Below are 27,421 nucleotides of genomic sequence, written 5' to 3' on the forward strand. Positions count from 1 at the left end.
ATATTTCAAATGCTTCTTTCTAAATGTTCTGAATTGTCATAAGGGTTAAGTGAAAATTATCCATTGCAAGTACTTAATATCCTTTCCATGTGTAATGCAAAGTCAAGAGTGTTTGTGTTAAACCTTTCAGAGTCTTAGTGGAACTCCTCCTAAATATTTTAGCTAACCATTTAACTGGGAAATGTAGAGAAGCAGAATAGCTTGCCAGGAAGAGTGTACTGGGACACATAAGCAGAAAACATAAGTTGAGAGTTGAACCTTGTAATTCACAGTAAGAAGTTTCCACACTTTCAGTAGAAGCTATTTGTACAGACAATTGGTCCCTTATTGAGTATTCAAAAGATATTACTTAAAGATGCTAAAACCTGGAAAAATTGAGACATGGAAAAATATACCTATGTGTATTTCATGCCATTTTGCATTTGCAAGAGGGTCTCAGTCATTTGAAAATCCATGTATAGCTACTCAGTGTGAAACCCTTCACCACTGAAGTGTGCTTATAGGCTGCAGCTGGCTTTGATCTGGCATTCTAAAAGTGCTTTGAGGCTCAGGAGATTTGCATTTTGATTGTTGGGAGTGATATCTGCTGTAGTCCAGTCCTTTTGTGTACTTACCTGTAGTCTTCTACAAGTGATGTATTAGATAAACCTTTGAAGTCTTGGTACAGCCCCGGGAAAACACTGACTTGTCTTGTTATTCCTGTATCCTTTTTTGTATTTTTAAAAAGGATTACAGTCCTGATGCAGATAAAATTAGTTTATATAACCAGGAGACTTGTAGCCTAGTACACGTGTTATGGTTTAACACAAAGCTTAAAAAGAGAGATCCGTGTGTCTTTCACTATTATGAATGAATTTGAATAATCTATGATTGTTTTTATTAAACCATTAATTTAAGTTTGTACAGTTAAAGGAGTTTGTTCTCTTTCAACAGATGTTTAACTCCTATTAGTGAGGTAGGACTTTTACACCCCTTTGGAGGGATTAGCTCAGTCCACTGGTTCATCTCTTGACAATGAGCAGCAATAAGGATGATTTAAATAACTTGCCTTGATTTCAACTACTGCTTCACTTTCCCAAGTTGCTCACTCAAGTGGTAATCCTTGGAAGTGGTTGAAGCTGCTCTTCTGTAGTCATCTGCTGTTTTCTGAGAATACCTTATATGTTGACTTTATGGGTTGTTCATAGTATTCTTTAGAAGTGGTTGAGTCAACATCTCTGGAGATATTTAGAAGTCTCTTAACTGTTGCACTTGGGGACATGGTTTAGTGGTGGAGGTGGCTGTGTTTGGTTGACAGTTCGACTTGATGATCCTAAAAAGTCTTTTCCAACCTAGATGATTCTGTGGCTCTATGATAAAAACTGATAATGCAGGCAGAAAATGTTTTGATCATACATGCTCTGGTTTAGTTTCGTAACTATTTCATAGAACTGTGAGTTTTGATAGTGAGGATTAAGTCCTTCAGTGCAATTAGCACCTCCTGAACCTCATCTCTGAAACCCTTGGTGCTATTCCTTCCCTCAAGTGGGGAGTTAAAAAGTAGGATGTTTCTTACAGTGTCTGAGAACAAGCTTCATGTTTCATGCTACCTGGGTTGCACTTTGGATGTTTTAATAACAAATAGCTAAATGTAGAGTACTTAATAGTCTCTCTCTCTATTTTTTTTATATAATGAAGCACGTAATAAGTTTCCCATTGAAAAGGAATTCCCCACCCCAGATTTTTGATATATAGTGAACTTCAAGCACTGTCCAGATGATAAAATTGCTTCCTCTGGGGAATGTTGTTCTAATAATGCATTGTAATGTAAGAAATACGAGATATAGACATAATTATAGATGGAAAATAGTCAGACATCCTCAAACTGCTCACCGTAGTGGAAGTGAAAGGACTTCCATTCCTTACTGAACATATGTATGACTGTTAATGGATACCATGTATCTTAAACCGTGAAAACTGGAGAGTGAGGTCACTTTGTCTTTCCTATAATACTTTTATAGTCCTTTGCTTCTGCTGAGTTGAGCTGCAATCCTTCACCTCCCACTATTTTCTGCCTTTCAATTCAATTTTTTTAAGCTATCTTGCAAATCATTGTACAGGGTAGTGTACTGGTTTTATCATTTTTCATGTCCTTAAAACATTAACCCTGCTATCATACAGGTAGAGAGACAATATCTTAGTCCAACATCCCTGATCTTCTTTTGCCTCCTCGAGGCAAGTATATTCAAGCAGAATTATGGAATGAAACGAATCTCTCTGCTTTAAATCGTTTATCTGTTCTCAAATATAAGATATCAAATGTAAAATGGAAGGAAACAGTTTTACCAAATCTACTTTTCTGTCTGTAGAGAGAATTCCTTTGATTTGAACTTTGGATTCCTCAGAATAAATAGTGCACCCAGACTTTAAAAATGTACATTATTTTTCTATCAAGAACATGAAAGTTTCTTTGAGCTCACTGATGCTTACTGTCTGCCTCAGGGGGAATCTTTAGGTTCAAGAGTGGAGAGGGAAGAGGAAAATCTGTATGGGTACTGTGATCATCTAGGTTTTCTAGTGGCTTAAACTACAACAGGAGACAAATTTGTGTCTTGAGTATTTGTGAAGTAATGGATGCTTTAACAGTTCTGCTTCTCCAATAACTACCCAGGTTTTTATAACGGGACCAATGATCATTTTGAGATTTTTCTTAAGATATCTTGGGGACGGCTTAGACAGCATTTCTGTGTATCTGAATCTGCCTTGGTGCTGTAACTAATTTTGAAATCATGACAGATTGCTCTATGTCAGAAGCATTAATATCCCAATGAAAAGTAAGAAATCATGTCTATAGCCTGTAAACCAAAATAGACTGCTTTGGTTAACAGGAGGCTGTATTGGTTTGTTTCAGAGAATAGGCCATGGTGATAAAAATCATGCTGATGCAGACAGATCACCCATCTTTCTCCAGTTTATAGATTGTGTGTGGCAGATGTCTAAACAGGTATGTTACATCATTCCTCAGAAAGTTAACATTGTTAAGAGACAACTGAATTAAAAGCTTAGATCTTTACTTTAAATAAACATATTGAGATGTGACCCAGCAGAATGCTTTTGCAGGAATTGCATTCAACTGTCTTAATATAGCGTCTGTTGTTTCACTTTACCAGTTTTGTGAAGCTGTCCCTAGAACTACAGAGACAAATGTTGTTTTGTCAAAGCTTTAAAAGGACACTTTGGAGCTGTTGGGGGCTGTAATTTAAAGATTATGTTTTCACCAAGTAAATTAAACAAAGCAGCAAACTTAGTTCAAATAGGAGCTAAACCCCTATTTGAGTGTGTGGTGCTGCATTACAAAGAGTGCCCTATGGATATCTTAGTCTGTCTTGGTACTAAAAATGTACCTGTAACTATTTTGTGGTTTATTCTTCTTTTTTTAGAAGTTCATGGCAGTTAGAACATTTTGAGAGTCCTTTTCAGTGACTCATTTGAGAAAGTTGAGCACTTCATGTCATCTGAACACTTACATACTTTATAGCAGAGTATTACCTTAAAAAATTATTTATAGATGTATTCAGGTTCTAAACACCACCTCTAGCCTCTTAACCTGGGGATGTGCATCTCTCCCTGCTTTTATGATGTTAAAGAATGGATTTGTCTTACCTGGTTTTAGTTTCCTACGGCCTTTGAATTCAACGAGCAGTTCTTGGTTACAATCCTGGATCACTTGTACAGCTGCCGGTTTGGTACTTTCTTGTATAACAGTGAGTCTGTCAGAGAAAAAGAGGTGAGTCAGGCCACAAATTGGTTGATTATATTACTGTCTTGACTCTAGGTGATTGCAAAATATTTTTGTTATGTTGTATTTGGTTATATTCCTTGTATGGCAGTGGTTCCTTGTATGACAGCAGTTTTGAACTGACTTGATTCATGTTACAAAAAGTTGCATGGTCCTTGGTTTTGACTATGCAGACTATGCAGTCACTGAAATACTTCACAAGCACTGGGTTTGGAATATTTCTAATACAGTAACTTGATTAAGCTTGAAGTAACTCAGAAGTGTCATAAGCATAATCATGGTTTCTGTGATTGATTTCCTGATTTTGTGCAAATATTTACTGTTCTTGTTTCCATTTCACTTTAGAAAGTACCTGAGAAAACCCTATCATTGTGGTCTTTGATAAACAGTGAAAAATCCAAATACACCAATCCTTTTTACACTAAGGAGTTAAATCGAGCACTCTATCCTGTAGCCAGTATGAGGCATTTAGAGCTCTGGGTCAATTACTACATCAGATGGAACCCAAGAATTCGACAACAAGTAAGTAAACTCTCTGTGGTGTACAAAATGCTTCTGGACTTTGGAAATAGGATTTTGTGTCATAATTGACTTGTAGCATTGTACTTGTAACCTGTTCAGGTTTTTAATGTTATATTTGTGAAGATGGAGAAAAAAGGTGAAAATGATTCTTCAGTTCTTTTACTTACCTTTTAAACTGCTCAGTTCTCAGAAGACTGAGCTTGTTTCACAGTATCAAGCCATCCTCAAGCTCTTTTTAGCCCCTTTTTCTTGGGTACAGGGCTGGAAGAGCATTTTTCTAAGAACATTTGATGATACTGAAGGGTGAATGACAATGCTTAGAAACAGGGCTTACTGATCCCTGAAGAGTTAGGTCATTAGCATCTCAAACAGGATCAGCTGCATTTACTTAGTCTTTCTTCTTTTTCTAAGAGAGTGTATGAAGTCTTTAAGATGATTTATTGGGTCCTTTCTCTTTCAAAACTACCATCTCTGTTGATGACTTATGGTAAGATTATTTTTTTAATGTAACTTTGATGACCCAACATAGTTTGCACTATGTAACTGTTGTATAATTTTCAATAACAGCTTTCATCCAAGTGGATCAGACTGGCAGCTCAGAAAAGCTTTTATCAAATTACATATACTTCAGTTGTCTGCTTTTGATGTTTAATATATGGACACTGTTTGTCACAGTCTTGCTAGAAATCTCATCAATGTGGCTTGTAAAGATAGTGTACAGAGGCTTATATGTCCTTCTTAAGCTGTGGAGTTTTAAGTAGAAGATAGATGAGCAATTTCTTTGACAGCAGCAGTCTTCACAGTCCAGCCCTTGGAATGAATCAGGAGTTTTCAAGCAAGGCACTTTGTTTCCACAACTGATCCTCCTGTGTTATTTACAACACTTCAGAGACTCCAAGAAAGCCAGACAGTTTGCTAGATTTTCTTACAAGTATGTTGCCAGTTTTAGTTTGAAGTTCTAGTTTTAAAGCTTTTGTTGGTTGCTGTGAAAGATGAGGGTGCATTTTCCAAAAGGTTCATCCAAAGGTTTATGTTGGAAAGTGAAGGATTATAGGGCATGCAAATTAGCTGTAAATCCACTTTAAAATGTGCTTTGCCTTTATTCTGGAAAGGTTTTTGGCTGGAGTTTCTTATTAGAAATGCAAACCCATGTGATAATCTTCTATGCTGCTACTACTGGTGCCTCATTTTCACCATTTTTATATACAAAATGCAGCTTTTTTCTGCATACAAAATACACGCTTCAGCTGAACTTTATAGTGGGCTTGTGGCCTGAACCAGTTTTTCACTGACCTTTCTTGGTGCCATTAATTAGAAGCACATTCTGCATCAGATTCCAGTCTAATCAAGAGTCTAGTGTGTCCCTTGCAATGTCATTAACCCCTTATCTCTAATCATCCTAGTAATTACATTCAGTCATCGATCCAACTTCCACAGCAGCTTCAGTGTTCCTTACCATCCCCACGCCAGGCACATAGAGTGGTGCACTAAGCTGCTGCTGGTTCAGCTCTTCATGAACTGTGGTGAGACATTTACCATTGCCCCTGAAACATTTCTGCTAATAGCTTTTAGATACACGCAGTTAACTGCGAAACAGCAGCAACTTCTTGACAGGTGTCAAGAAGGCAACTTCAGGCTCTATGTCTGCCATAGATAATTTCTAATACTACTTTTCTATTTGTTTCACCGCTCTGAAAAAGGAAGCTGTGCTTAAAACGGAAAGCAGTTAAGATACTCTTTTGCAAATTACTCCCTGAAAGCTGCATGTGGTTAAAATCAATTGTTGCAAGTTTACTTACAGAATTCACTAAAAGTTTTGCATTTATTTCACTGGCTTGTTAACACAAAGTTGCAAATTTACTACTAAAACCTGAAGTACATTTTATCAGTAAGGAAAGTTATTTGATCTGAAGACATGGATTTTGTCTAATCTGACCAGATGGTCTGTCTAAACACTGTTTTTAGGGAGGATGTTGAGATGCCTGGAATCTAAAACCTTTTAATAGGTCACGAAAAGAGAAGCTTCACAGCTAGCTTCCACACAATATTAGACAATGAGGAAATAAAGTCCATGTGCCCCAGTAAGTGCTGGCTGATTTTACTGAGGTAGGAGGAACTGTTGTAAAGGTTTTCTTTGGATGAGAACAGCTGGAAGGCAGAGGGCTCTTGCATTATAGAAATGTTTCTGTTTAGCTACCACTTGTTACTTGTGTTGGAGACTACAAATACTGAGGAATGGCAGGAAAACATAAGCACTGCAGCAGACTGTGTAGAAGTATTTGCACTGAAGTGATAAGTCTAATCAAAATCTCTTTCTAGCAGCCAAATCCGGTGGAGCAGCGTTACATGGAGCTCCTTGCGTTACGAGATGATTATATAAGGAGACTTGAAGAACTGCAGATCACAAGTAACTCTAAGATTCCCAATTCATCAGCCTCATCAGCATCTCCCTCACAAATGATGTCCCATCTCCAAACACATTTTTGAAGAAAATGATTTGTTCTATACTGTAATAGCAAGTGGTGCTTAACATAGGCCTATAGCATAAAGAGAAATAATGCCTTACATTAGACTGTCCTAACACAAATTATTTTAGACTGTCTTCATTTGAGGAGGACTTCAAAAGAAACAAAACCAATTCTTCAGTTATGTGCCTTTCAGAACCTGTGGACTGGGAACATTATTATCAACTTCTACTTATGGAGGGCTTTAAGAGTTATTTTGGCAAGTCTGGTACAACTGAAATGGAATTGATTTATTGTTTGTCGTAAGGATGCTTTAATTTATTACATTCTGGGTCTTGTTCCTGTGAGGAAATTCATGCTCAGTCTTACACGTCATGAATAAACACATTAATGGCAATAGGAATAGTCACAGTGTGTAAAGTTAGGTATGTGTGCATTCCTGTTAGGAATACCTTTGTGGAGGTAAAATAAATCCTGTTGTAAGATTTCGGAGAGAAGTGTTGAAATTTTCTGGTTACTTGAGAATTCCAGATATTCCTATTTCAAAATAAACAAAAACAAGGAAGGGATTTCACTGATCTGCTTCTAATTAAAAAGTTCAGATATCTCAATAGATAACAGATTTTTTAAATGCATTTTTAATTGAAACTGAGGTTTTTTTAACAAATTACAATTGTACTGGACTCAGAAGCCCTGTTTTGACTAACTGTTTAGCACTAAAGTATATTACAGATTGTCACTGTTGGCAATATTGGTTCTTTGGATTAATAAAGAATAAAATAGTTCTAAAGAAGGTTTCTAGAATCAAAATCAGACCAACAGAGATGTTGCTTAAGTATCCAGCAATAGCCATAGTGTGAAAGTTTGTGTTTGTCTTCAAACAATAAACGTGCCTGTTTGAGGGAGCTTTTATACCAAAGTAGGCAAAAAATGAGTTAAATACTGTTGAAACCTTGTACATTTATGGCTTACTGGCTAATTTAACTATAGTTCAGCAAATTCATTAGCAAGTATTTAAGGGACTTCAGTATCCAAGATTTGCATATAGCGTGTGCACACATTGAACCTTCCAGTGAGTTCTAGTTTCAAGCCTTCATTTCAGAGGCTTCTTGTAACCCCTTGATTTGATCTTTTCAGGTATTTTTTTAAATAGCTGCAAGCATTTATTATGACAGCACAAACCTTACTACTTGATATTTAATTAACTTAGCATATTCTCAGAAGCTTGGTGACATACAGGCGATCCAGGAAATATTGCAATTCAGAATCTGTAGAGGACTCTAATATTGTTGTTTTAAAAGAAATATTTTCATGCTTAAGGCTTCTGTCACTGTAAATTATTGTACATGTGGTGAGTTTTGATCTGCAAGATCTAATAGGATTATATATAAATTAAGTTTTGTGTAAGTATATATAATATAGTTTATTAGAAATTTTGCAAGTTTATAAAGTGTAAATATTTTGCATATGAAAACTAAATTTAAGGCTACGGTTCCATTAAAAAGTTGAAGTTTAGAGGACATCTGATTATTTTTAGGAACAGTGTTTTTTGTCAAAGGAATAAAAGTATACCACCTCCTGATTTAATCAGTATAGACACTGAGTTGCACTAATTTTTTTTCAGGGAAGCTCAGAGCATACAGTGTGTGTGTTCTAAGTACACATAATTTATGACTTCTTTTTTTGTCCTCTAAATTTCATTCTCCCATCAGTGTCCTTCAATGTGTTTCCAAAATGACAAGCTTGTCCCAAAGTCTTGACAATAAGGTAGATCAGATGCATTACATCAGAGAAATGAAGAGGGATGCTCCATTGTTCATGATATACATTTTGAAAGCCATGCATACTCTGGTATATTTGCCTTGTGGTTTATTAAAAAAAAGCTATTTTTATTAGAGTATTTAAAGTTTCCATATTCGAGTTGATTGTGTTGGTGACATCTCTGAGCAGTGAAAGTCTGATCAGTTGTACTGTGTAAACACTACATGGTAACCGGTTACATTGGGGAAAAGTGTAATATAATGGGAAGGATCTTTTTGCACTTACATATATACCATTCTTCATATTACTGGTTCAGCTGAATATCAGCCTTCGAAGCTCTCTAACATAGCTCTGTGCTGGCTCAGGCTTTTGTCAAGTCAACAGATAAAGAGACTTATTTTAATTCTCTTTTTACATGACAGTATTAGGCAAACATAGGAGTGTTTTTAATCCAGTGCTTTTGGGAAGATACTACTTTAAAGTTGTGACAATGTTAACAGAAAACCTTTCTCTCTTCCCCTTAAACACATCATCTGGGCTGCCATTCTGCTGCGCTGCAGGCACTGTGTGCACCTCTGCTCCCTTGCAGCTGCAGCTCACCCTGGAACTGCAGCTGGTTCCCTCTTGTAGCCTCGCAGCCAAGTACAAACCTGAGGAAGCTTTTGCAGCGGTGAATGATGAGAGCTTCAGGCAGAGTGCCTTTTTCAGGAGGGGTAAGAAAGCAGGGCTGGGATGTGAACATCCCACAGCATGTGCTGGTAAGAAATGGTGTTCTAGTTTTCTCTTTCTGTGTCGTTACTTCCTTCCACAGACCCAAGAAGATGACCTTGTCTTTGTGCTGGCCTGCAGTTACTTATTTAGAAAGTTTGTTTGTGGAATGCCTTTGTTTTTTGCTTATGCCTTATCTCCCCCAGCATCACTGTTATGGGTATACCCTAGAAATTATTTCCATACTACCTCCTTTTGATGTATTTTTAAACTTTGCCTTGAGTTCAGTGGTTTGTTTGTTTTTTTTTTTTTTTTTTGTCTTGCAATGAGCGTTTTGTCATGCTTGAAAAGAAGACTGTATAAGTGCCCGGGCCTCTCCTTGCTGCTGTTGGGGTAACAGTTGGATAGTGCAGCCCTTTGCGGGAGCTGGATGTGACTTGTCAAAAGCCTTTGGGGCGGGGTGGGGGGGAGCAGAGCTGAACATCCGTCTGCCATGTACGTGTGCGAGGGGAAAGGAAAAATAAAGATGTCAGTTTCAAACGCTCTGCCTCAGCCCGGCGTTTCACTGGCGCAGCGCCGGCGTTCGCGTGTCTGCGCCCCGCGGGGCGAGGGGCTGCCTGCGGCCCCCGGCCCTCCCGCAGCCCGGCCCGGCCTTTCCCCGCCGCGCGGGGCCGCTGCCCGCCCTCCCGCCGCCGCGGAGGCCTGTGGGTAAGCCCCGCCGCCAGGTGACAGCTCTTGGCCGCCGCCGGTGCCCGAGCGGGCCGGGCTGAGGCGGCAGGGCCGGGCCGGGCCGAGGGTGGGCGCGGAGGGAGTCGGCTATCCCGGCGGCCGCAAACATGGAGCGGGCGGCGGCGGCGGCCGGGCCGGCGGGGGAAGGCGGCGTCGTGAACCGCAGAGCCGTGCGGGCGGGGGGCGCGGCGGCGGCGGCGGGAGCAGGGTCGCGGCAGGCCAGCACGGAGACGCTGGACAGGTGAGCGGAGCGGGCGGCGAAGGGTGGGGGGCGGGACAGGGGGGCTCCGCTTCCCGCGCTCGGGCCGGGCGCCGCGGCCTGCGCTGCGGGCGGAGCGCGGTCCCCCGGCCCCTGGGCGGCCTCCCCGCCGCCGGCAGCGGAGCGGAAGCGGGGCCGCGGCGCGCAGCCCGGCCGAGCCGCGCAGCTTCAATCTGGGGCTTTATCTTCGTGTAACCGCGCAAGCTGGCGGCAGATTTTCCTCGGCGAGGGAACTGGCTGTTGTCAAAGTTTCCTGCTTGCGGTTGTGCGTTTTTTGTCATTAACGTCATCATTTTTGCGAAGGCTGAGGCTGCCCGCAGGAATTTGGCCCCCGGGGTGTTTTAGGGGCAGCGCGTAGCCTCTTCGCAAAGTTGAGTGAGACCATCCTCAGATGTTAAGTCTTCGTTCCCGACTGCTTGCTGCAAGTGTGGTTCCACCGGCAGCGGTGCGGCTGCGTGGGCCAGGGGTGTGTGTCCGTGCGGGTGTGACAGCTCGGTGTGCGGGCAGCAGGTGCTGGGCGGCAGCGCTGCAGGTTGCCCGGGCGCTGGACGCGCTGGAGCTCCACGCAGCTGTTGCCTCACCTCGTTTGGTGCTCACTGGCAGAGTGCTTCCTTCCTTTAGAGATTTCCAGCTGGAGATAGACTTCAGAGGTGAATTTAGAAATCCTTAAAGGCGTAGAAACTGACAGAAATGTCATCCAGAGGAAAAAACAATAAAAATGAATGACTGGGTTTAAAAATCAGTTCCAGATTCCAGTCTCCATATTCTCTTGTTTCTGATAGGAGAAACGTGGAGTTTTATATGGTTCTAGTGAAAATCGAATGTCTGGTTTTTATCAACAAAACTTTCATCTCTTTGTTCCTTATTCATGTACTTATCTTAATTTTCATCTTTCTTTCTTCTTCTAATCTTGTTCTACCCTGGAAAAAGCTATAATATTCAGTTGTTGTATGATTTATTACTTTGCCAGTAAGGTTGTAGCAGGCTGTGCTAACATGTGTGACCTCAGTTGAGACAGGATGAAAAGACAAGAACTGGTATGTGTCTGTCTTGACAGATGGTGCAAAGGCACATCGGTATGCTCAGCATCCTGTGGTAGCTGATACATCCTCAGACACTGATCCTAGGAGATGGACCTGCATTCACATTCCCTTTGCTGCTGCTGTTAACTTGTTGATGTAACAATTCCCAGTGAAGATAAGCCATAGAAAAATAAATCCTTTTCTTAATAAACAAGTAAATGCTTATTTAGAGACAAATTTAGTCAAGCCCTGAAGAGATGCACTAGAAATCAAGAGGAATGTGAGAGAAAGAGAAGTAAATGAGATCAGAAAATAGTTACAGTAGGGTTTAACTCCTGCACTGTTTTGCAAAACTTTGGGGAAGGGTTTCTTTAAGTGAATCTGGACTCGAGTCCAGCACTAACCTGGAATTTATTTCAGTGGTTCAAACAGGAGTACCATAGATGTGTTTTAGTTGCAAAAGAACATCTTGTGATCTGGTACTGTGTAGAATTTTGCATGTGGGGAGAAAGCTACCAAAATTTATCAGAAAAGTTCAGAAAGAGCTTTCATTTCAGGTATGAAGCTGTGGCACGCATCTTCACCTTGAATCTAGCTATCCAGCAGAGTTAATGTATGAAAAGAACTCTTGCTAAGCAGGAATTGGTCATCGTATGCTATTATCCCACCCTCTTAATGTCCAAGTTGTGGACAACTTGTCATATGCATCCGTAGTAACTCCCTTCAGTGTCCTGGGATACTCACCAAATCCAGACTAGTTTATGAATGAATCTTGAAAATGAATTCGAATTTTCTGTCTGTATTTGGCTTCCAAATTAGCATTAAAGTTGTAGAAAAGCCCAGCTAAACTGTTTGAAGAAGTGGCAGTCGTCTGAAGCATCAGCTGAATCTGCCGAGTCACTGGGGACCAGTTCTCTCTGGCATTCCCTGTTTTCCGTCAGATACTGGCATGTTTTGAAGCAGACCTAGGGCACTTCAAAGTGGCTTGCAACAAGCTGTGTGATTGCTTCTTACTGTCAATACTCCCTTGTTTGTAAGCAGCACAAGTTCGAGTGACTGTTCTCAAAATGCATCATCTGGGATTTAGTGCAATTCTTCTGTTCAGGTGCTTTGTCATTAGAGTTCTTATAAACACCCTACACTGCAGAATTCCTTGCTGTGGTGTGGGAAGGCCTGTCCTGAAGATTTATTCAGATATTATTTTTATGAACAGAAAGAAAAAATGGCAAACTAGAAGTTCCCCTTTATAAAACACATTTAGTATGTTTAATATAGAATACAACATTAACATAGTTTACATTTTTAAATATTAGCATAGAGTAGTTTAATTTTCAGGATTTACTATGTGATCAGAGAATAAGAAGAAAGTGTCAGGAGTTTCCCGTTACTTGAACAAATTCGTTCCATGGGTGGCTTTAAGAACAAGGTGTGTGAATGCTGAAAGAAGATTACAGTGGATAAGGAAACCAATGTTTTTGTAAGTTCCTACGAGCCTAACCTGGCTTTTAACCTCCTGACAGCTCTAGGTAGAATCATAAAATGGTAGGGGTTGGAAGGGACCTTTAGAGATCATCTAGTCATCTCTGATAAGATCTAGTAAAATTCCTTTCCCCAGTTTGGTCAGTGGGGGTTGCATTCTGCCCACAAAGCAAGCTCGTTTTTAGTTGTTGGTGATGGGTTATGGTCTTGTTTTCTGGATGTGCTCGGTTGCTGTGCTATTCTCAATACACATGTTGAATTACTCCTAAATAATTTGAAATCTTCTGTGTTTGTAGCCCGACTGGATCCCATGTGGAATGGTGTAAACAGCTGATAGCTGCAACCATTTCTAGTCAGATTTCAGGGTCTGTCCCATCAGAAGGTGTGTCCAGAGACTACAGGGTAAGTGACTCGAGGCATCCATTGATTTGTTTAACATAAGAGAGTGAATGATCAGGAAAGTCCTTTCTACCTGGATTATCAGGTGGTAAGTACTTATGTGATTTGCTGAATCATGCATAGGAATCATTTGCATCTACTTTGTGGTTTCCTCCACACTTAGGAAAGTGGCATTGTATCTACAGAATAAGAACTAAGAGAGCTGAAGGGAAAATTAGAAGTCAATGTTTTGAATAAAATGCAAAAAGTGAGTTGTCATTTGTTTTTATTACTACATTTAAAAAAATTAGTAAAGTAGATTAATAGTTACAGATTGAAATGGTTTCTAGTGTGTGTCATTCAGAGTATAGACTAGTATAGCTCTCCTGATTTCACAAAAATATAAACGCAGATCTCTTTGGTACCATGCAAAGGACAGAAATGACTGTAATTTTTCATGGGTTTTCACCAGAGACAGATAATTTAACATCCAGCAAACAAACAAATCACCTTTTTCATTGCCTCCCAGCAGCATTTTTGTCACTGAGGTAATGCTTGCACAGTATGGTTTTACATGATAGGTTCCATTATGCTTTTTTACCCCTGTTCTTCTGTGCTCATTTGCCATTTCCTATCTGCAGCCTGCCAACTGAACTATCAAGAGTGAAGCATATGCAATTTTTCTTCTCTAACAAATTGACAAAAGTCACCTGTGTTTCAGTTCCCTTAAGGATCCCAGGCTGCTGCTATCTAGATGGTTTTTTCTTCCTAGATTTGAAAGAGTTTCATGGTCTTTGTGCAAAATGGCCAAATGAGGATGTTTATCTTTTTTTCTTTTTAACTAGATTTTAAGCTCTTTTCTTAAATGTTCTGTGACTAAAAAGTTTGTTGTCCAGAAACAGCACATTTTGGATTCTGTGACAGCAGGTCAGGTTCAGCCCAAGCCTGAGGATGAATCCACAAAGTATTTTTGACAGTAGTCTACTTAGAAATTCACCTCACAGAGTTTTACAGTATTGGCAGAGTCAGCAGCTTAAACTCATAAAAACAGTGTAGCTCTTCCATGCTATGGCAGCTGAATTGTAAATGCTTACTTGAGGTCAAGGCCAACATCTGTGATAAAACATTGTGGGAAACCTCACAGTACAGCTGTCGAAGTTGTATTTGCCCTGTAGACCAAGGACTTGATTTTAGTAAAATCCAAGTGTGTAAGCCTGTGGTTCAGTTCATCTCTGAGTTAGAATGTGTTCCTGAAGAGTAAAGAGGACCTTTTTAATTCAAAATAACCTGCTTTTCTATACCAAACCTGTACTGGATATTGTTTAACAGGAGTAGGTCTTTTATGTCCTATTTAAAATTCTGCTTCAGTCTCAGTTTCGGAGAAATGAAATAAAACAATTCAGCCTGGTGGTATTCACAATTGTTGTGTCTGAATGGGATGTGGCATCATTGCACTGCTGTGATTTGAAATCCCATGTTTGTTTGTAAAATCATGGAATTCTTTATCCTAGAATCTCTTTGGTTACATTCAGGACCTTTGCCTTGTGAAGGTGACATCTGTGCTGTAGGAGAGGGTTTCCTCTGCACGAAGCTTCTGCAGAAGTTCAGTGGAACAACCAGTTGCTTAGTCAGTACTGCTGGTTGGTTCTATTCCTTATTACTAGGGAATTCACATGTTAAAAGATAAGGCCCATTTATAACTCACTTTTGCTTTGAGGCATCTTTTCCTTTTCGTAGAATCATAGAATGGTAGGGGTTGGAAGGGATCTTTAGAGATCACCCAGTCCAACCCCCCTGCAGAAGCAGGTTCATCTAGATCAGGTCACACAGGACCACATCCAGGCAGGTTCTGATGACCTCCAGGGAAGGAGCCTCCACACCCTCCCTGGGCAGCCTGTGCCAGCGCTCCCTCCTCAACAGTGAAAGTTTTTTCCTATGTTTAAATTGAACTTTTTGTGTTCCAGCTTCATCCCGTCACTCCTTGTCCTGTTGCTGGATACAATAGGAAACAGTGATACCCCAACCTCCTGACACCCATCATATACTTCTAAATATTAATGAGATTCCCCCTCTCAGTCTCCTCCAGACCAAACAGCCCCAGTTCCCACAGCCTTTCCTCATAAGGAAGATGCTCCAGTCCCTTGATCACCTTGGTGGCCCTGCGCTGAACTCTCTCCAGCAGTTTCTCTTGAGCTTGGGAGCCCAGAACAGGACACCAAACTCCAGATCAGGCCTCCCAAGGAGTGGAGGAGGAGCAGAACCTCCGTTTTGAAACACACTGATTAGTTTTCAGGGTCTTTGTTACCTTTGATTACCTCAGATTTCTGTGTTTAGAGACCTTATTAAAACAACTCAGAAAATTCAGGTAGGGCTAAACGTGTGTTTGCAGCTGGAACTGGTCAGGCAGTTCTGCTGTTTTCTGCTGGATTTCCCAGAATCACTTCTTTATTCTTTCTTTCATCTTTTTTTTTAATGTTTCAATCAAACATATATTTGCAAAACCAGGTAAATATTCTTGTATCTGATGGTGTTACTCTGTGTATCTTACCTTACCAGAATGTAATTTAGGAGGCTGCAAATGAAATCCCCAAAACTGGAGAGCAGTGAGCAAGCTCTTACTTGCTAAACCTTACAGCAATGTGATCTCACTCTGAGTTTGAACTCTGCTTGGTATGTCTTGTCTGATATTCTCTCTGCCTGGAGAGTACTCTTGAACAAGAGTTTCATATAATTGAAAATTGCTTGGATTATAGCAGATGAATATAGACACCTACGGAAAAAACAGTTGTGGGTGTCCTTGTTTTGCCATCTGAATCTAAAAGATATGGTGGTTGTACTTCATGGCTATGTTATTACAGGCTTATTGTCTTCCACCTAGAAGGATTACCAGGCTCTTTCTTCTCTTTTCACAATAGCACATTGTAACTGGATAAAAGAGTGATTAGGAATGGATGTTTCAAAAGATCTTGGCATTTGTTACATCACTACATTGAGGTGGCTGGATTGTTCTTAGCCCAAAACAGTTCTGCAAATGAGAGCTAGTACATCCTTGTTTTATTTTGTTCCTTCAAAATCAAGCTATAATGAAAATGTTTGGAAGTAGAGTTCTTCTGAAGATCTGATGAAGTGAGACATAATATCTTTAAGGAATCAAATCTGTGTGTTTTGTTGGATAACATTTTATATTTTAACTAACAGGTGTACAGGAGGCCAGTTATACGGGTAAGATTCCCTTTGGCTAGCAGTAAAACGGCCTCCTACCTGTTTGTCTTTTGTGCTGTGTGAGATCTTGGTGTGTCAAGTGTTCTTTACTTCACCAGTGGTTTTTATGAGCCAATCAGACCATTTTGCTATGCAGCGCAACAGCTTCTTTGCCATAGAAATGCTTTATATACATTACAATGTTTTCGTGGAGCAATAAAAGTCAATGTGTCAGAGAGCAGTATTTTGAAATTATATCCTGAATGTGCCATACTAACTTCAGTTTTATTGCATTAATTTTGACAAAATGGATGCTTGCAGCTGAGGCTCACATGCTTCAGACTACAGAGTACTGCCTTAGCAGCTCTAACGTGTTAGCTACGCTACAGAATATTAGTGGTAAAAGTGTTACGTCTTCACCCATCCTATTTAAGTAGGATACCAGCTCGTGCTTGCCTTTGTACATGTTTTACCTGTTACCATCTTTTAGTAGGACTGAGAGTTAGGTTTGAAGTTAGACACCAGTGCCATGGCCTGCCTCTTGTCAGTGATGATTTTGAGACTAGGCCTTACCCATTGTTCATTGGACATATAAAAAGGCCATGCCTTGTTTTCTGCTCCCTCTCTCTTAGTAACATTTATGGAGTGAGAAATGATCTGGATAGTGTTGTGACATTGTTCATGAAATGTGTCCAACGCTTTTAGTCAAACAAAGATCTCTTGTTCAGATGAAGTCTGAATGATTTCTTTTTCTCACCCGTTGTTTACATGTTTGGTAATGATGTGCTTTAATCCCATCATACACATCCACAAATTGGTCTTTTTTTTCTTTAAATAGATAGCTCTTGGAATAATTGGTCTGGATTGAGTAACAGAAATGGATTGTTTTCGTTCAGTTTTCTGTAGTTCTTTGTAAAGGCTTTGATCTTTGAATGGTTTGCTCTGCTTTGCTTTCGTTTATTTAAAGTCTTTTGACGTATTTGCTGGTTGTCCTTCTGGTTTTCTTCCAGAGATCACAATATCTCCTTTGCTCTAATTTTAGAAACAACATTTGGATGGTTTGAAACTTATTTCTGTTTAACAGAATTCCACCAATACAAACATGTCAGGAATGCTTTGTCATTTGAAAATCTTTTAAAATAATGATTGCTGTTAAAAATCCCGTAGAACTCAAATTATCTGAACGTTTCTGAAGTCCTTCTTCTAAGCTTTTGACTTTTGAGGTTTCCATAGAAATGCTGTAAAAAGAACAATTGACTTTAGCAAACATTTGTAAGTTTAGGCTGGGACTGGTTTCACAGCCTGTCAAGTGAGAAGTTCTTTACATGTGAACTGGGAATAATCTGCTGTCATGAACAAAACTTCCACGTAATAAAGAATCCGGAAGAATAATTTTATCAGAATATATTAAAACAATTACTTAATGTGACCCTGTGACATTTGTGCTTCTCTCTGGAGTGCATAAAGGCCTTATGTTTATTAAAGAAAATTAATTAATATTCAGGATTTGCTGTTAATATGATACAAAAAGAAATCAACATGAAAATGTGAATTGTTTGCGTATTTTGGTATGAGGAGTGATTTTAGGTTCTGTAAAGTAACTGACTAGGTTTCCAGCAACAGCACAGAAAGTGCTGCAAAAATATGTGAAACCATGAAACCAAAAGTTCAATTAAAACATGTTTTATACAGTGAAGCATTTTTTAAATTGTCTAGATACTTCTGTTTGATGTCGACCTATTTTTTTCCATGAAAGACTGCATGAGTTTTCCCCTAATGCTACCATTGCAAGCTGTACTCAATTTCTTCTATTGATAAGCATGTGGCATACTTTGAACTCATTTTCTTCACTGTAAGGTTGTTTGTCTTAAAAAGACAGTACATACTTTTATGTTCTTATCTACCAACACTGACTCTTTTGTGAAAAAGGGAGTAAAGTTTTCACGTTTTGTTGTGCCAAATTGGATAGTGCCCATAGCTTGGATTCACTTACTGTAGAAAGTAGTTTGTGCCAGGAGTGGAAGATTCTGAATAACTAAAGTGGAGTTAAAGTATGTACTGTCTTTTTAAGGAAAGCCAAAAAAAAAGGGAAACAAAAAAGGAAAGATTCTGTCCTTTCACCTGTTGTCTGCATGTTTTTTCCTGTTACTTCTCTCTTGCCCTACTGCTGCCTCATGCAATGCAGGAGATTCAGGATGGACACAATGGCTATCATTCTGAAGCAGAACCTGATCAGGTGGCAAGTTTTACTCATCTTTCATTCATTAACTGTGTAGCAAGGTACTATGTATTAATACCCTCACAGTACCTACAGATTTTGTATTTCTCATGCGAGACAATCCATAGAAGGCATTTAGTGTGTTAACAGGTTATGTGCTAGGAAGGGCTTTCGTGTCATGTAATCTGAACTGTAACGCTGCACGTAAGCCCCTACCTGGCAGAACACATCTGTCCTTTGAGGTGTGTAAGTGTGGGCTGATTCTCTACACATCATCTGTTATGATTGAGTGCTGAGTATAAAATTCTGCTAGCTTCCAAAAACTCTAAAGATGGAGATCTATTTAAATGCCTTTAGAAATTGTTTATTAATGAGGGCTTGGGGTAGTTTGTTTGAAGGCAGACAGATCCTACCAATGTGGATCAGAGCTGTAATGGAACAGATATTTGTTACAATATAGCCCATTATATTCATTCTTACTTAAGGATGTAAAAAATTGAAAGCTTAATATCTCATCACATTGACCTGAGAGAGATCACTTTCTCACGTGGTCCTTAAAAGTCCCACAAACTCATTTATTCTTAATTAAAATCTTGTAATCTTGGCTATCAACGAAGGACCCAAAGGATGGATCTTATATCAATCAGGAATGAAGCCATTTACCTAAATGAAAATTTATGGAACTAGCCCTTATTTTAAAATTGGCAGTTGTTCTTGGATATTCATTATTACTTCATTCTTAATCTGACCTTCTGGATACCAAATTCCTGTAAGGGATCTCTTCCATAACCTGTGGCACGCTCAGTAGGGTATTGATTGAAATAGAGCATCGTGGAGTGCTTCTGACTTCTTGCTGTCAAATATACAAAGTTAAACGTTAGAGTAAATAAAGCTTCTGCCATGTAATTGTCTCAGATTGAAATACTCAAATATCATATAAACAACATTAAGACTAGAAAAAAAAGTACCATGAGCTTTCACATGTTCTCAAGTAGATAAATACCCTAAAATAATACCTGCACTTAGCAATACTAACAAATTGTTAATTACAAATTTAGGCTGATCTGATTGTTCGTATTTTTGTTTGCTATATGTAGCTAGTGTATGAAACTAATTGTTGCATCAATGCTTTATTACTAATTTGTTACTTATATGTATGTCTGCGTAGTATTTATAATACTGGGCTTTGTGTGTATATATGTGTGTTTGTGTGGTTTTTTTACTATGGTACTGCTTAATGCAGTTGTGCCCTCATGAAAGAAAAGATGCACTTCATGTATTCCAGTAATCTGGAACTTTGCATCAAAATGTGTAGATGTAGTACAGATGGAAAGTGAGATTTACTCATGGTTTTGGATTTCTGCCAGGCACTGCGGGATGGAAACAAACTAGCACAGATGGAAGAGGCTCCACTTTTTCCTGGGGAATCAATCAAAGTTATTGGTAAGGATATTATTGAATACTATACTGAATACTGTTAAATCACTACTTTCTTTATTTTAAAACAGAATATGATTTCCTTCTTGCTTGTGTTATTTTACTGCAATGCCATTTTAGATTAGCTGATTTGATGTGGATTTATCTTCTTTGTCTTTTAAATCCAAATGTAGGAAGGAGAAATCAGTTCCAGAGGATGACTTGCTCCATATAGATGAATGACTTTTTTTGAAGGGTTAGATTGTTTCATATAGGTGTAGGGGATGTGTTTGTGCCTGTGGTTGTCAGGGATACTTCAGAGATTCAAAAGCTTCAAAACTGCCATAGCAAAGAAGATGAAGCTATGGAAAACTTAGTTTTCAGTTCTTAACGAGGTTTATTTCGCTGTAGCCTGTGATGGCAGGCTCTGCATCATAGCTAGAATACTATCTCTTTCAAATAAAAGTGAAAATGAAGACACGTGCATGTAACTGAATTCCTTGGAGGTCAGTTGTGCACACATCAGTAACCACCCTTTTGGGTGCTCTCTGAGGTGAGGTGACTGTGGGTGCTTTACCCTTTGGGACAGGCCCAGGGCTGCCTGCAGCTGGGAACACCAGCGGGGTGCTTTGTTACTGACCTGCCCTCACTGCAGCCCCTGCACTAGTTGCTGAGCAGCAACGGTACAGGAATTTGGTTGTTTTCATTGTTGAGATAAAGACAGCTCTCTCAGTCCTGATAGGGCCTGAAGGGTGGGCTTTCATGTAGAGGTCAAGTGTCAGTCTTACGGAGCTGCAGAAATCTTGCTGTTTTTAAATGGAACAAATGTCTGTAATAGTAAAACAAAGCTTTAATTGGTCTGTTTTCCAGCTAAAGATGTTATGTATATCTGTCCATTTATGGGAGCAGTCAGTGGTACACTAACAGTGACGGACTTCAGAATGTATATCAAAAGTGTTGAAAGGGTAAGACTATCTATCTTCATGTTCTTTCAGGTAGGAATGTTGCTGCAGTAGATTTAGGAAAGTGCCAAATTTGATATAAGTGAAGAATGATGTTCCTCAGCAATCTGTTAAACAGAAATGATAGTTGACACTGATGAAACATTCATGAATAATATTAGTTTGTGTTCCTCCTAATGTAACAAAATTAATGTGGTTATATACAAATTTCAGGATCCACCTTTTGTTGTTGATGTTCCCCTTGGAGTCATAAGTAGAGTTGAAAAAATTGGAGTACAAAGCCATGGAGACAACTCATGTGGTATAGAAATAGTTTGCAAGGTATGGCATGGTAGAGATTTCATCCTAATAAAGTATTTTCATTTCATTTTTCTGTAAGAGGAATCTGCATGCACATGTGTTGTTTTTCTGTCTGATCAGTTCCCTGTATCTGAACCTTGCTTCGTTTAGATAATGTATTTCAATTCCTCTGGTGGCTCTTGGAGTCTTAAACACTTCTCCCTTTTGTCTCAAGAGTGAATTCAAAGGAGAAATGGCTATTTTTATCTCTAGCAACTCTTAACGAGTATCCTAGTCATCTGATCCCAACCCTTGCAGAACTAATGTGGGTTAGATGACGTCAGTGACTTGGTGCTGCAGATGTGCCTTACAATTTCTCTTGTTAAAATGTATTTCTTTATGGTAGGGTCAATGTGTGTAACTTCTTTTTGACAGGATATGAGAAATCTGCGTCTGGCCTATAAACAGGAAGAGCAGAACAGATTGGAGATTTTTGAAAACCTTGTAACACGTGCATTTCCTGTTTCTAATGGGCTGGTAAGTCATAAGATGTAGCAAAGCCTGTCACTGCCTCTGGTCTTAGGGGAAAGTGTCTGCAATGGCTGTATACCAAGCACTGAAATGTTGATTCCTAAAAGCAGTTACAGGCAAACTGCTGTGACCCTGTGTCCTTTTGGCATGAATTCATAAAACATTATGCTGTGTCCTGCTGTGGGTAAAGTTAGTTAATTTGTGCATTACCCTTGAGATCTCGATTTGCCTAATATTACTGATTAAAAATAAGTATGTATTGACTCATTTTCTGCAGTAGATAATTCAATCTAGAAGTTCTGTCTGAAACAACAAACAGGTACAATTAGTCTTATTATTAGTTACCTGCAGAATACTATTTCATTTGCTTTTATGGGTAAGGAACGGGTTGGGAAGTAGAAGACCAATTACCTCATCCTGGCTTTGCCACTGATGATCCCAGGCAAGTAACTGCAGCTCTCTCTGACTGTTTCCTATCTTGATTTTGTTAATTATATAGCAAATTGAAGGAGGAAACTGTTTTTTCCTTTTCTTTCTAGCACAGTGTTGTCCAGTCTTGCCCGAAGGTCTTACGTCTGCTGTTAAAGTGTTTTAGAAGTGTTACATTTGAAACATTAGCAAGTTCACTGTTTTGGAGCTTATTGTGCATACAGACCATCAGACAGTAATTTATACCTTTGCTTTGTTGTCTTCAGCCTCTTTTTGCATTCAGCTATAAAGAAAAGTTTGCTGTTAATGGCTGGAAAGTATATGATCCAATGGCAGAATATAAGAGGCAGGTGAGTTGGAGAAGTACTTCGTGTATTAGTTTTTCCTCCAGAGCCATTTAAACAAGAACAAAAATATAAAAGAAAACTCAATATTTTCAGCTCTAGCTACAGACAGAGACCGTCTAAATCTCAAGTTTAGGTGATAAAGTGCAAGTGACCTGACTGTGAGAGTATTGAGCACCTGCTAAAGCTCACGAAAATAGCAAGTGCCGAGTGCTTGAGCAAATTGGTCTGTTTTAACAGGCTTTTTCCAATCCTCCTTTTCTAAGTTCTGTTTCTAGAAAATATAAGCTTTATAACAATTTAGATTTTGAATAAGCAGCAGTAAACAGAAGAGTAACTGCAATTTACTGTTGTAAATTTAGTTTCCTAGTCGCAAAAGTGTTTTTATTTCACTATATGATCACTATGTACCTGACGATGAGGCCTATTCAAATGGTTACTTTACATATCAGTTTTAAAGATAATAAATAGGAAAGACTATCAGAGTTTTGGTTCATGATTTAATATGAAGACCTAAAGTTTACATCTTGTTTAAAAGATAAATGTGTGCACACTTTTTTTTTTAAAAGTACATAGCATATAAATGTTTTTATCCCCCCAAACTCAGAGATAGAAAGGCCTAACCTGAAAAATACAGAATGGTTTTGTTTTCATACAGGGCTTGCCCAATGAGAGCTGGAAAATATCCAAAATTAACAGCACCTATGAGCTTTGTGATACGTATCCTGCAGTTCTTGTTGTGCCAACCAGTGTAAAGGATGATGACCTCTCAAAAGTGGCAGCATTTAGAGCAAAAGGCAGAGTTCCAGTAAGTGAAACTTTTACAAGGAGATAAAGCGCTTATAAGAAATTCTCAGAGTTCTTTTAGGCTGCTTTTTTAACTAAAAGTGAGCCGAGTTCCTGAAATGTTCATAGTAGTACAGTGAAGTAAAATAATTTTCTTTTATTCCAGGTGTTGTCTTGGATTCATCCTGAGAGCCAGGCAACAATAACACGCTGCAGTCAGCCTGCAGTAGGCCCAAATGATAAGCGTTGCAAAGAAGATGAAAAATACTTGCAGACAATAATGGATGCCAATGCTCAGTCACATAAGCTTATCATCTTTGATGCCAGACAGAATAGCGTTGCAGATACAAACAAGGTAGGTTGGCATCATAACTAGCATTAGTAGTTCTGTCTTTATTACACGGCTGAAGATTGAGTAGGAGAGAAGGATGAAGAGAACTTGATGTGGAAAAGAGATAAAAAAGGGTCTCTGAAGAGGGCGTGGGAAGGAAAGTAAGTTGCTTGTAGTGTTTTGGAAAGGCCAGAAGGAATTGAAGGCAGCATGAAGTCATAGCTGAGAAATGATGCAATAAAACCCCAGAAGACTCAGGTTTCAAGAGTGAAAAGAAGTTATACAGATGTATTATCAAATGTAACCTCTTACATTTAGATTATTTTTCACCTAAACAAAAATACCCTAGTGCTTCTTAGAAAAGCAAAAGCCAGAAATACATTTTCATTTGAGCTAAAACAACCCTTCCTCTCAGAAAATCCTGAAGCCTGACCAAAATAACTTTCTCAGAGTTATCCTGAAGTCCTGTACATGTTCTTTTCTTAATTTCTTTTTACTCTTTGAACGACAGGCAAAAGGTGGAGGTTATGAAAGTGAAAGTGCCTACCCAAATGCAGAGCTGGTCTTTCTGGAAATTCATAATATACACGTGATGAGAGAATCCCTGCGTAAGCTGAAGGAAATAGTTTATCCAACTATCGACGAGACTCGGTGGTTGTCAAACGTGGACTCCACGCATTGGCTCGAATATATAAGGGTAAGACACTTCTGCTGTGAAAAATTAACTCTGTTAAACCATGCTTTTAACTTGCAGTTCTGAAAATAGCAGTAAAATAATGTCTGTGTTGAAGCACATTGCTTTGCTGAGGATAATCTTATCAAAAAGCTTTGTTTCTAAGTGGTCACTTTGAACACAGCATTTTAAGCTTTCCATAATAACTTTGTATTTCCAGTTTTGGGTATTGGTAGGTAATGAGTTAAGTCCTGAGAGCACAATATTGTACTTAGTGTCCGACAATGTTTTATTTTCTCGAGAGGGAGTGTTTGTGAGCAGTCCAGGGTTATCCTTGCTTTTTGGAAGAAAGCCCTGGGAACTTCAGATTGTATTTGAACAACTGCCAAAAGGACTTGACTGTAAATTCTTCAGTCCTTCTCATCCTTCCCTCCCTGTGTCAGACACCTACATTTTCCTGAGCTGTTTATAGTCAGTGCTCTCCCGGGTTATAATCTACTCTATTATTTAACATAATATTAAAATAAATCACCCCCATACTCAGTTTTACAGTCTGTTTCACTAACCTCTGAAATGCTTTCAGAATAGATTATTTCATTACTACATTCACTCTTCTGTCTATGATGAATATGGATGGAGTAGAATTTGGTCTATTAGCAGCTGCCTCAAATGTCACTCACACAAAACATGTTTGGGATTGTTCATTAGTCTTGCCCTTCTGTGCAGCAGTGCTTGGTAACTGCTGCAGGAAAACCAGCCGGTAGAGGGAGTAAACACTTAAATTAAGAGTTAAACACATTTCATGATCTTTTGGGAACAGTTTGTTTTGTTGTTCACTTGAAGTTGGACTATTTCAAACAACTTTGGAAATTTAAAGATCTAGAAATGTTTTCTTATCAGCCTGGCCTAAATACACTAGTAGTTATACTACTAGTATTATAAAATACAGAGGGACCTGGTCAGGCTGGAGCAATGGATGAGGCCAATCACATAAGGTTTAACAAGGCCAAGAGCCAGGTCTTGCACTTGGGCCACAACAACCCCAGGATGGCTGCAGACTTGGGGAGGGATGTCTGGAAAGCTGTCTGGGGGATAAAGACGAGGGGGAGTTCATCAATGGCGACTGAACATGAGCCAGCAGTGTGCCCAGGTGGCCAAGAAGGCAAATGGCATCCTGGCTCGTATCGGAAACAGTGTGACCAGTGGGACCAGTACAGTGATTGTCCCTCTGTCCTCAGCACTGGTGAGGCCACGCCTCCAATGCTGTGTTCAGTTCTGAGCCCCTTGCTGCAGGAGGGACACTGAGGTGCTGGAATATGTCCAGACACAGGCACTGGAGCTCATGAAGAGTCTGGAGCACAAGTCTAATGGGGAGTGGCTGAGGGAGCTGGAGGTGTTTAGCCTGGGGAAGAGGAAGCTGAAGGGAGACATGATGTCTCTACAACTGCCTGACAGAAGATTGTAGTGAGGGGAGAGCTGATCTTTTCTCCCAAGTGATGAATGATAGAGCAAGAGGAAATAGCTTCAAGTTATGCCGGGGGAGGTTTAGATTGGAGATTAGAAAGAACTTTTTCCCAGAGAGGGAAGGTTGTTAGACACTGTCCCAGGCTGCCTGGGGAGCTGGTGATACTATCTCCCCAGACCTGGAGAAACTAAAAAAAATATGCATAACTGAGGTGCTGAGGGCCATGGATTAGTGGTGGGCTTGGCTGTGTGAGGTGACTGGTTGGACTCGATGATCTTAAAGGTCTTTTCCAGCCAAAACAAATCTACAATTCCAATCTATTTTTAAAAGTGGAGTTGTTCGGGCCAGTGGTTCCCTTTTATTTCAGCACTGACTGCAGTAGCGTTCCTGGGCTTAGTGTCAGAAGGACCTTGATGCCACTGTTACTCAGATGACAGTAGCACAGCAATTTGAAATTTCATTTAATTTCTTTTAAAGAGTTGACACACATGTAACATTCTCCTTGAATCAGTCCCTTAGGTGATACTTCACATTATAGTATTGACAGCACAAGCTGCAGCCTGTTTTCTTAAAAGCTGCTATTACTGCATTAACAATGTGGATAGTATCTCCTTGTGCTTTTAGCCAAGAGTTGCTTGCCTGCCTTGCCTGTTTGATTTGGCTTGTAATAGCAATTAAAAGATCTACAGCTTTAACACATCTTCTGTTTTCTGGACTCAGACTAATGTGATTGTGTCCCAGTTTAATGTGATGCATTACTGGAAATTCACCTTCCTAGCACTCAGCATGCACAGTGCTTTGAAGGTGGTCCAGGAGTGTCTGGGGAGGCAGCAGTAACATTCTATGTGTGTAGCAACAGGAGTAGAGTCACTCAATGCTTCTTGTACACCTCATACCCTCCAGGGTATTTTCTGTCTTTCAGGGTAGAACTTGTGCTATTAACTATCTTTAAACCAATTCTCATTTTCCAAACCAATCCAAAGCCAGATAATCATCTGTAGCCCTAACTGAAATTCTGTGCTGGTTGCTAAGTTTTAAAATGTATATAAAGAATAATAATAGTTTGTGGAAGAAGCTGTTTTGTAAAAGCTTTTGTCCAAAGTAGAATAAAATGCTCCACCTACTCCACAGATATTTACTGAATTAATAGTAAGTGTTTTCTGTCTCCCATTCTCTGCTTATTGCCTGTATCTGTTCTGTCCTTTTCATCTACACTCCTTCAGAGGCTTCTGTGTTCTCTTTACACCACTTTTGAGCAAGCTATTGCACACCTGTATGTTACATAGATTAATTTGCTGCTTGTATTGAAGACCAAACTGTTTAGTATTTGCACTTTTTTAGTGCAGTAGAGCATTGTAACTGAAGTAATTGACAATTAATTAGTTCAGACCACAAGGTCTATTCTCCCATAGAAGCTTCTATAGTTTCCTGATACTGCCATCCTGGCATCCCTCATTTTTACCATAAAAGATACGATCAATAGAAGATATAATCAATGAAAACTATCTCTAAAGCATGCTGCTTGAAATAGCTTTGGAGACTGTTCTACAGCACAGCTTCTCCAGTGGATGCTGGCTTTCCTGCTTCCGAGATGATTTTATGTGGCTGGGGAGTGAATCACAGAATCTTAAGGGTTGGAAGGGACCTCGAAAGATCATCTAGTCCAACCCCCTGCCAGAGCAGGA

General features: G+C 39.5%; 2 protein-coding genes across 8 annotated transcripts in view; both read left to right on the forward strand.

Annotated features, from left to right (window-relative positions):
* MTM1 (myotubularin 1) overlaps positions 1-9,774 on the forward strand; it is a 42,309-nt gene extending 32,535 nt beyond the window's left edge. For 5 of the 6 annotated variants that reach the window (XM_062006509.1, XM_062006508.1, XM_062006510.1 and 2 more), the window contains 4 exons: positions 2,891-2,983; positions 3,653-3,766; positions 4,124-4,300; positions 6,620-9,774. In XM_062006509.1, coding sequence (XP_061862493.1) covers positions 2,891-2,983; positions 3,653-3,766; positions 4,124-4,300; positions 6,620-6,787 — 552 coding nt within the window. In that variant the 3' untranslated portion in view covers positions 6,788-9,774. The remainder of the gene's footprint in view (positions 1-2,890; positions 2,984-3,652; positions 3,767-4,123; positions 4,301-6,619) is intronic. The other variant, XM_062006512.1, reaches the window with a different exon arrangement.
* Positions 9,775-9,963: 189 nt separating this feature from the next.
* The window catches only part of MTMR1 (myotubularin related protein 1), a 36,599-nt gene continuing 19,141 nt past the window's right edge, over positions 9,964-27,421 (forward strand). Inside the window, exons 1-11 of one of the 2 annotated variants that reach the window (XM_062006398.1) lie at positions 9,964-10,204; positions 13,020-13,125; positions 16,300-16,323; positions 19,888-19,963; positions 20,807-20,901; positions 21,112-21,219; positions 21,613-21,714; positions 22,404-22,487; positions 23,140-23,289; positions 23,434-23,622; positions 24,110-24,295. In XM_062006398.1, coding sequence (XP_061862382.1) covers positions 10,071-10,204; positions 13,020-13,125; positions 16,300-16,323; positions 19,888-19,963; positions 20,807-20,901; positions 21,112-21,219; positions 21,613-21,714; positions 22,404-22,487; positions 23,140-23,289; positions 23,434-23,622; positions 24,110-24,295 — 1,254 coding nt within the window. In that variant the 5' untranslated portion in view covers positions 9,964-10,070. The remainder of the gene's footprint in view (positions 10,205-13,019; positions 13,126-16,299; positions 16,324-19,887; positions 19,964-20,806; positions 20,902-21,111; positions 21,220-21,612; positions 21,715-22,403; positions 22,488-23,139; positions 23,290-23,433; positions 23,623-24,109; positions 24,296-27,421) is intronic. The other variant, XM_062006399.1, reaches the window with a different exon arrangement.

This window comes from Colius striatus, chromosome 13 (genome assembly GCF_028858725.1).
Source record: "Colius striatus isolate bColStr4 chromosome 13, bColStr4.1.hap1, whole genome shotgun sequence".
Lineage (NCBI taxonomy): Eukaryota > Metazoa > Chordata > Aves > Coliiformes > Coliidae > Colius > Colius striatus.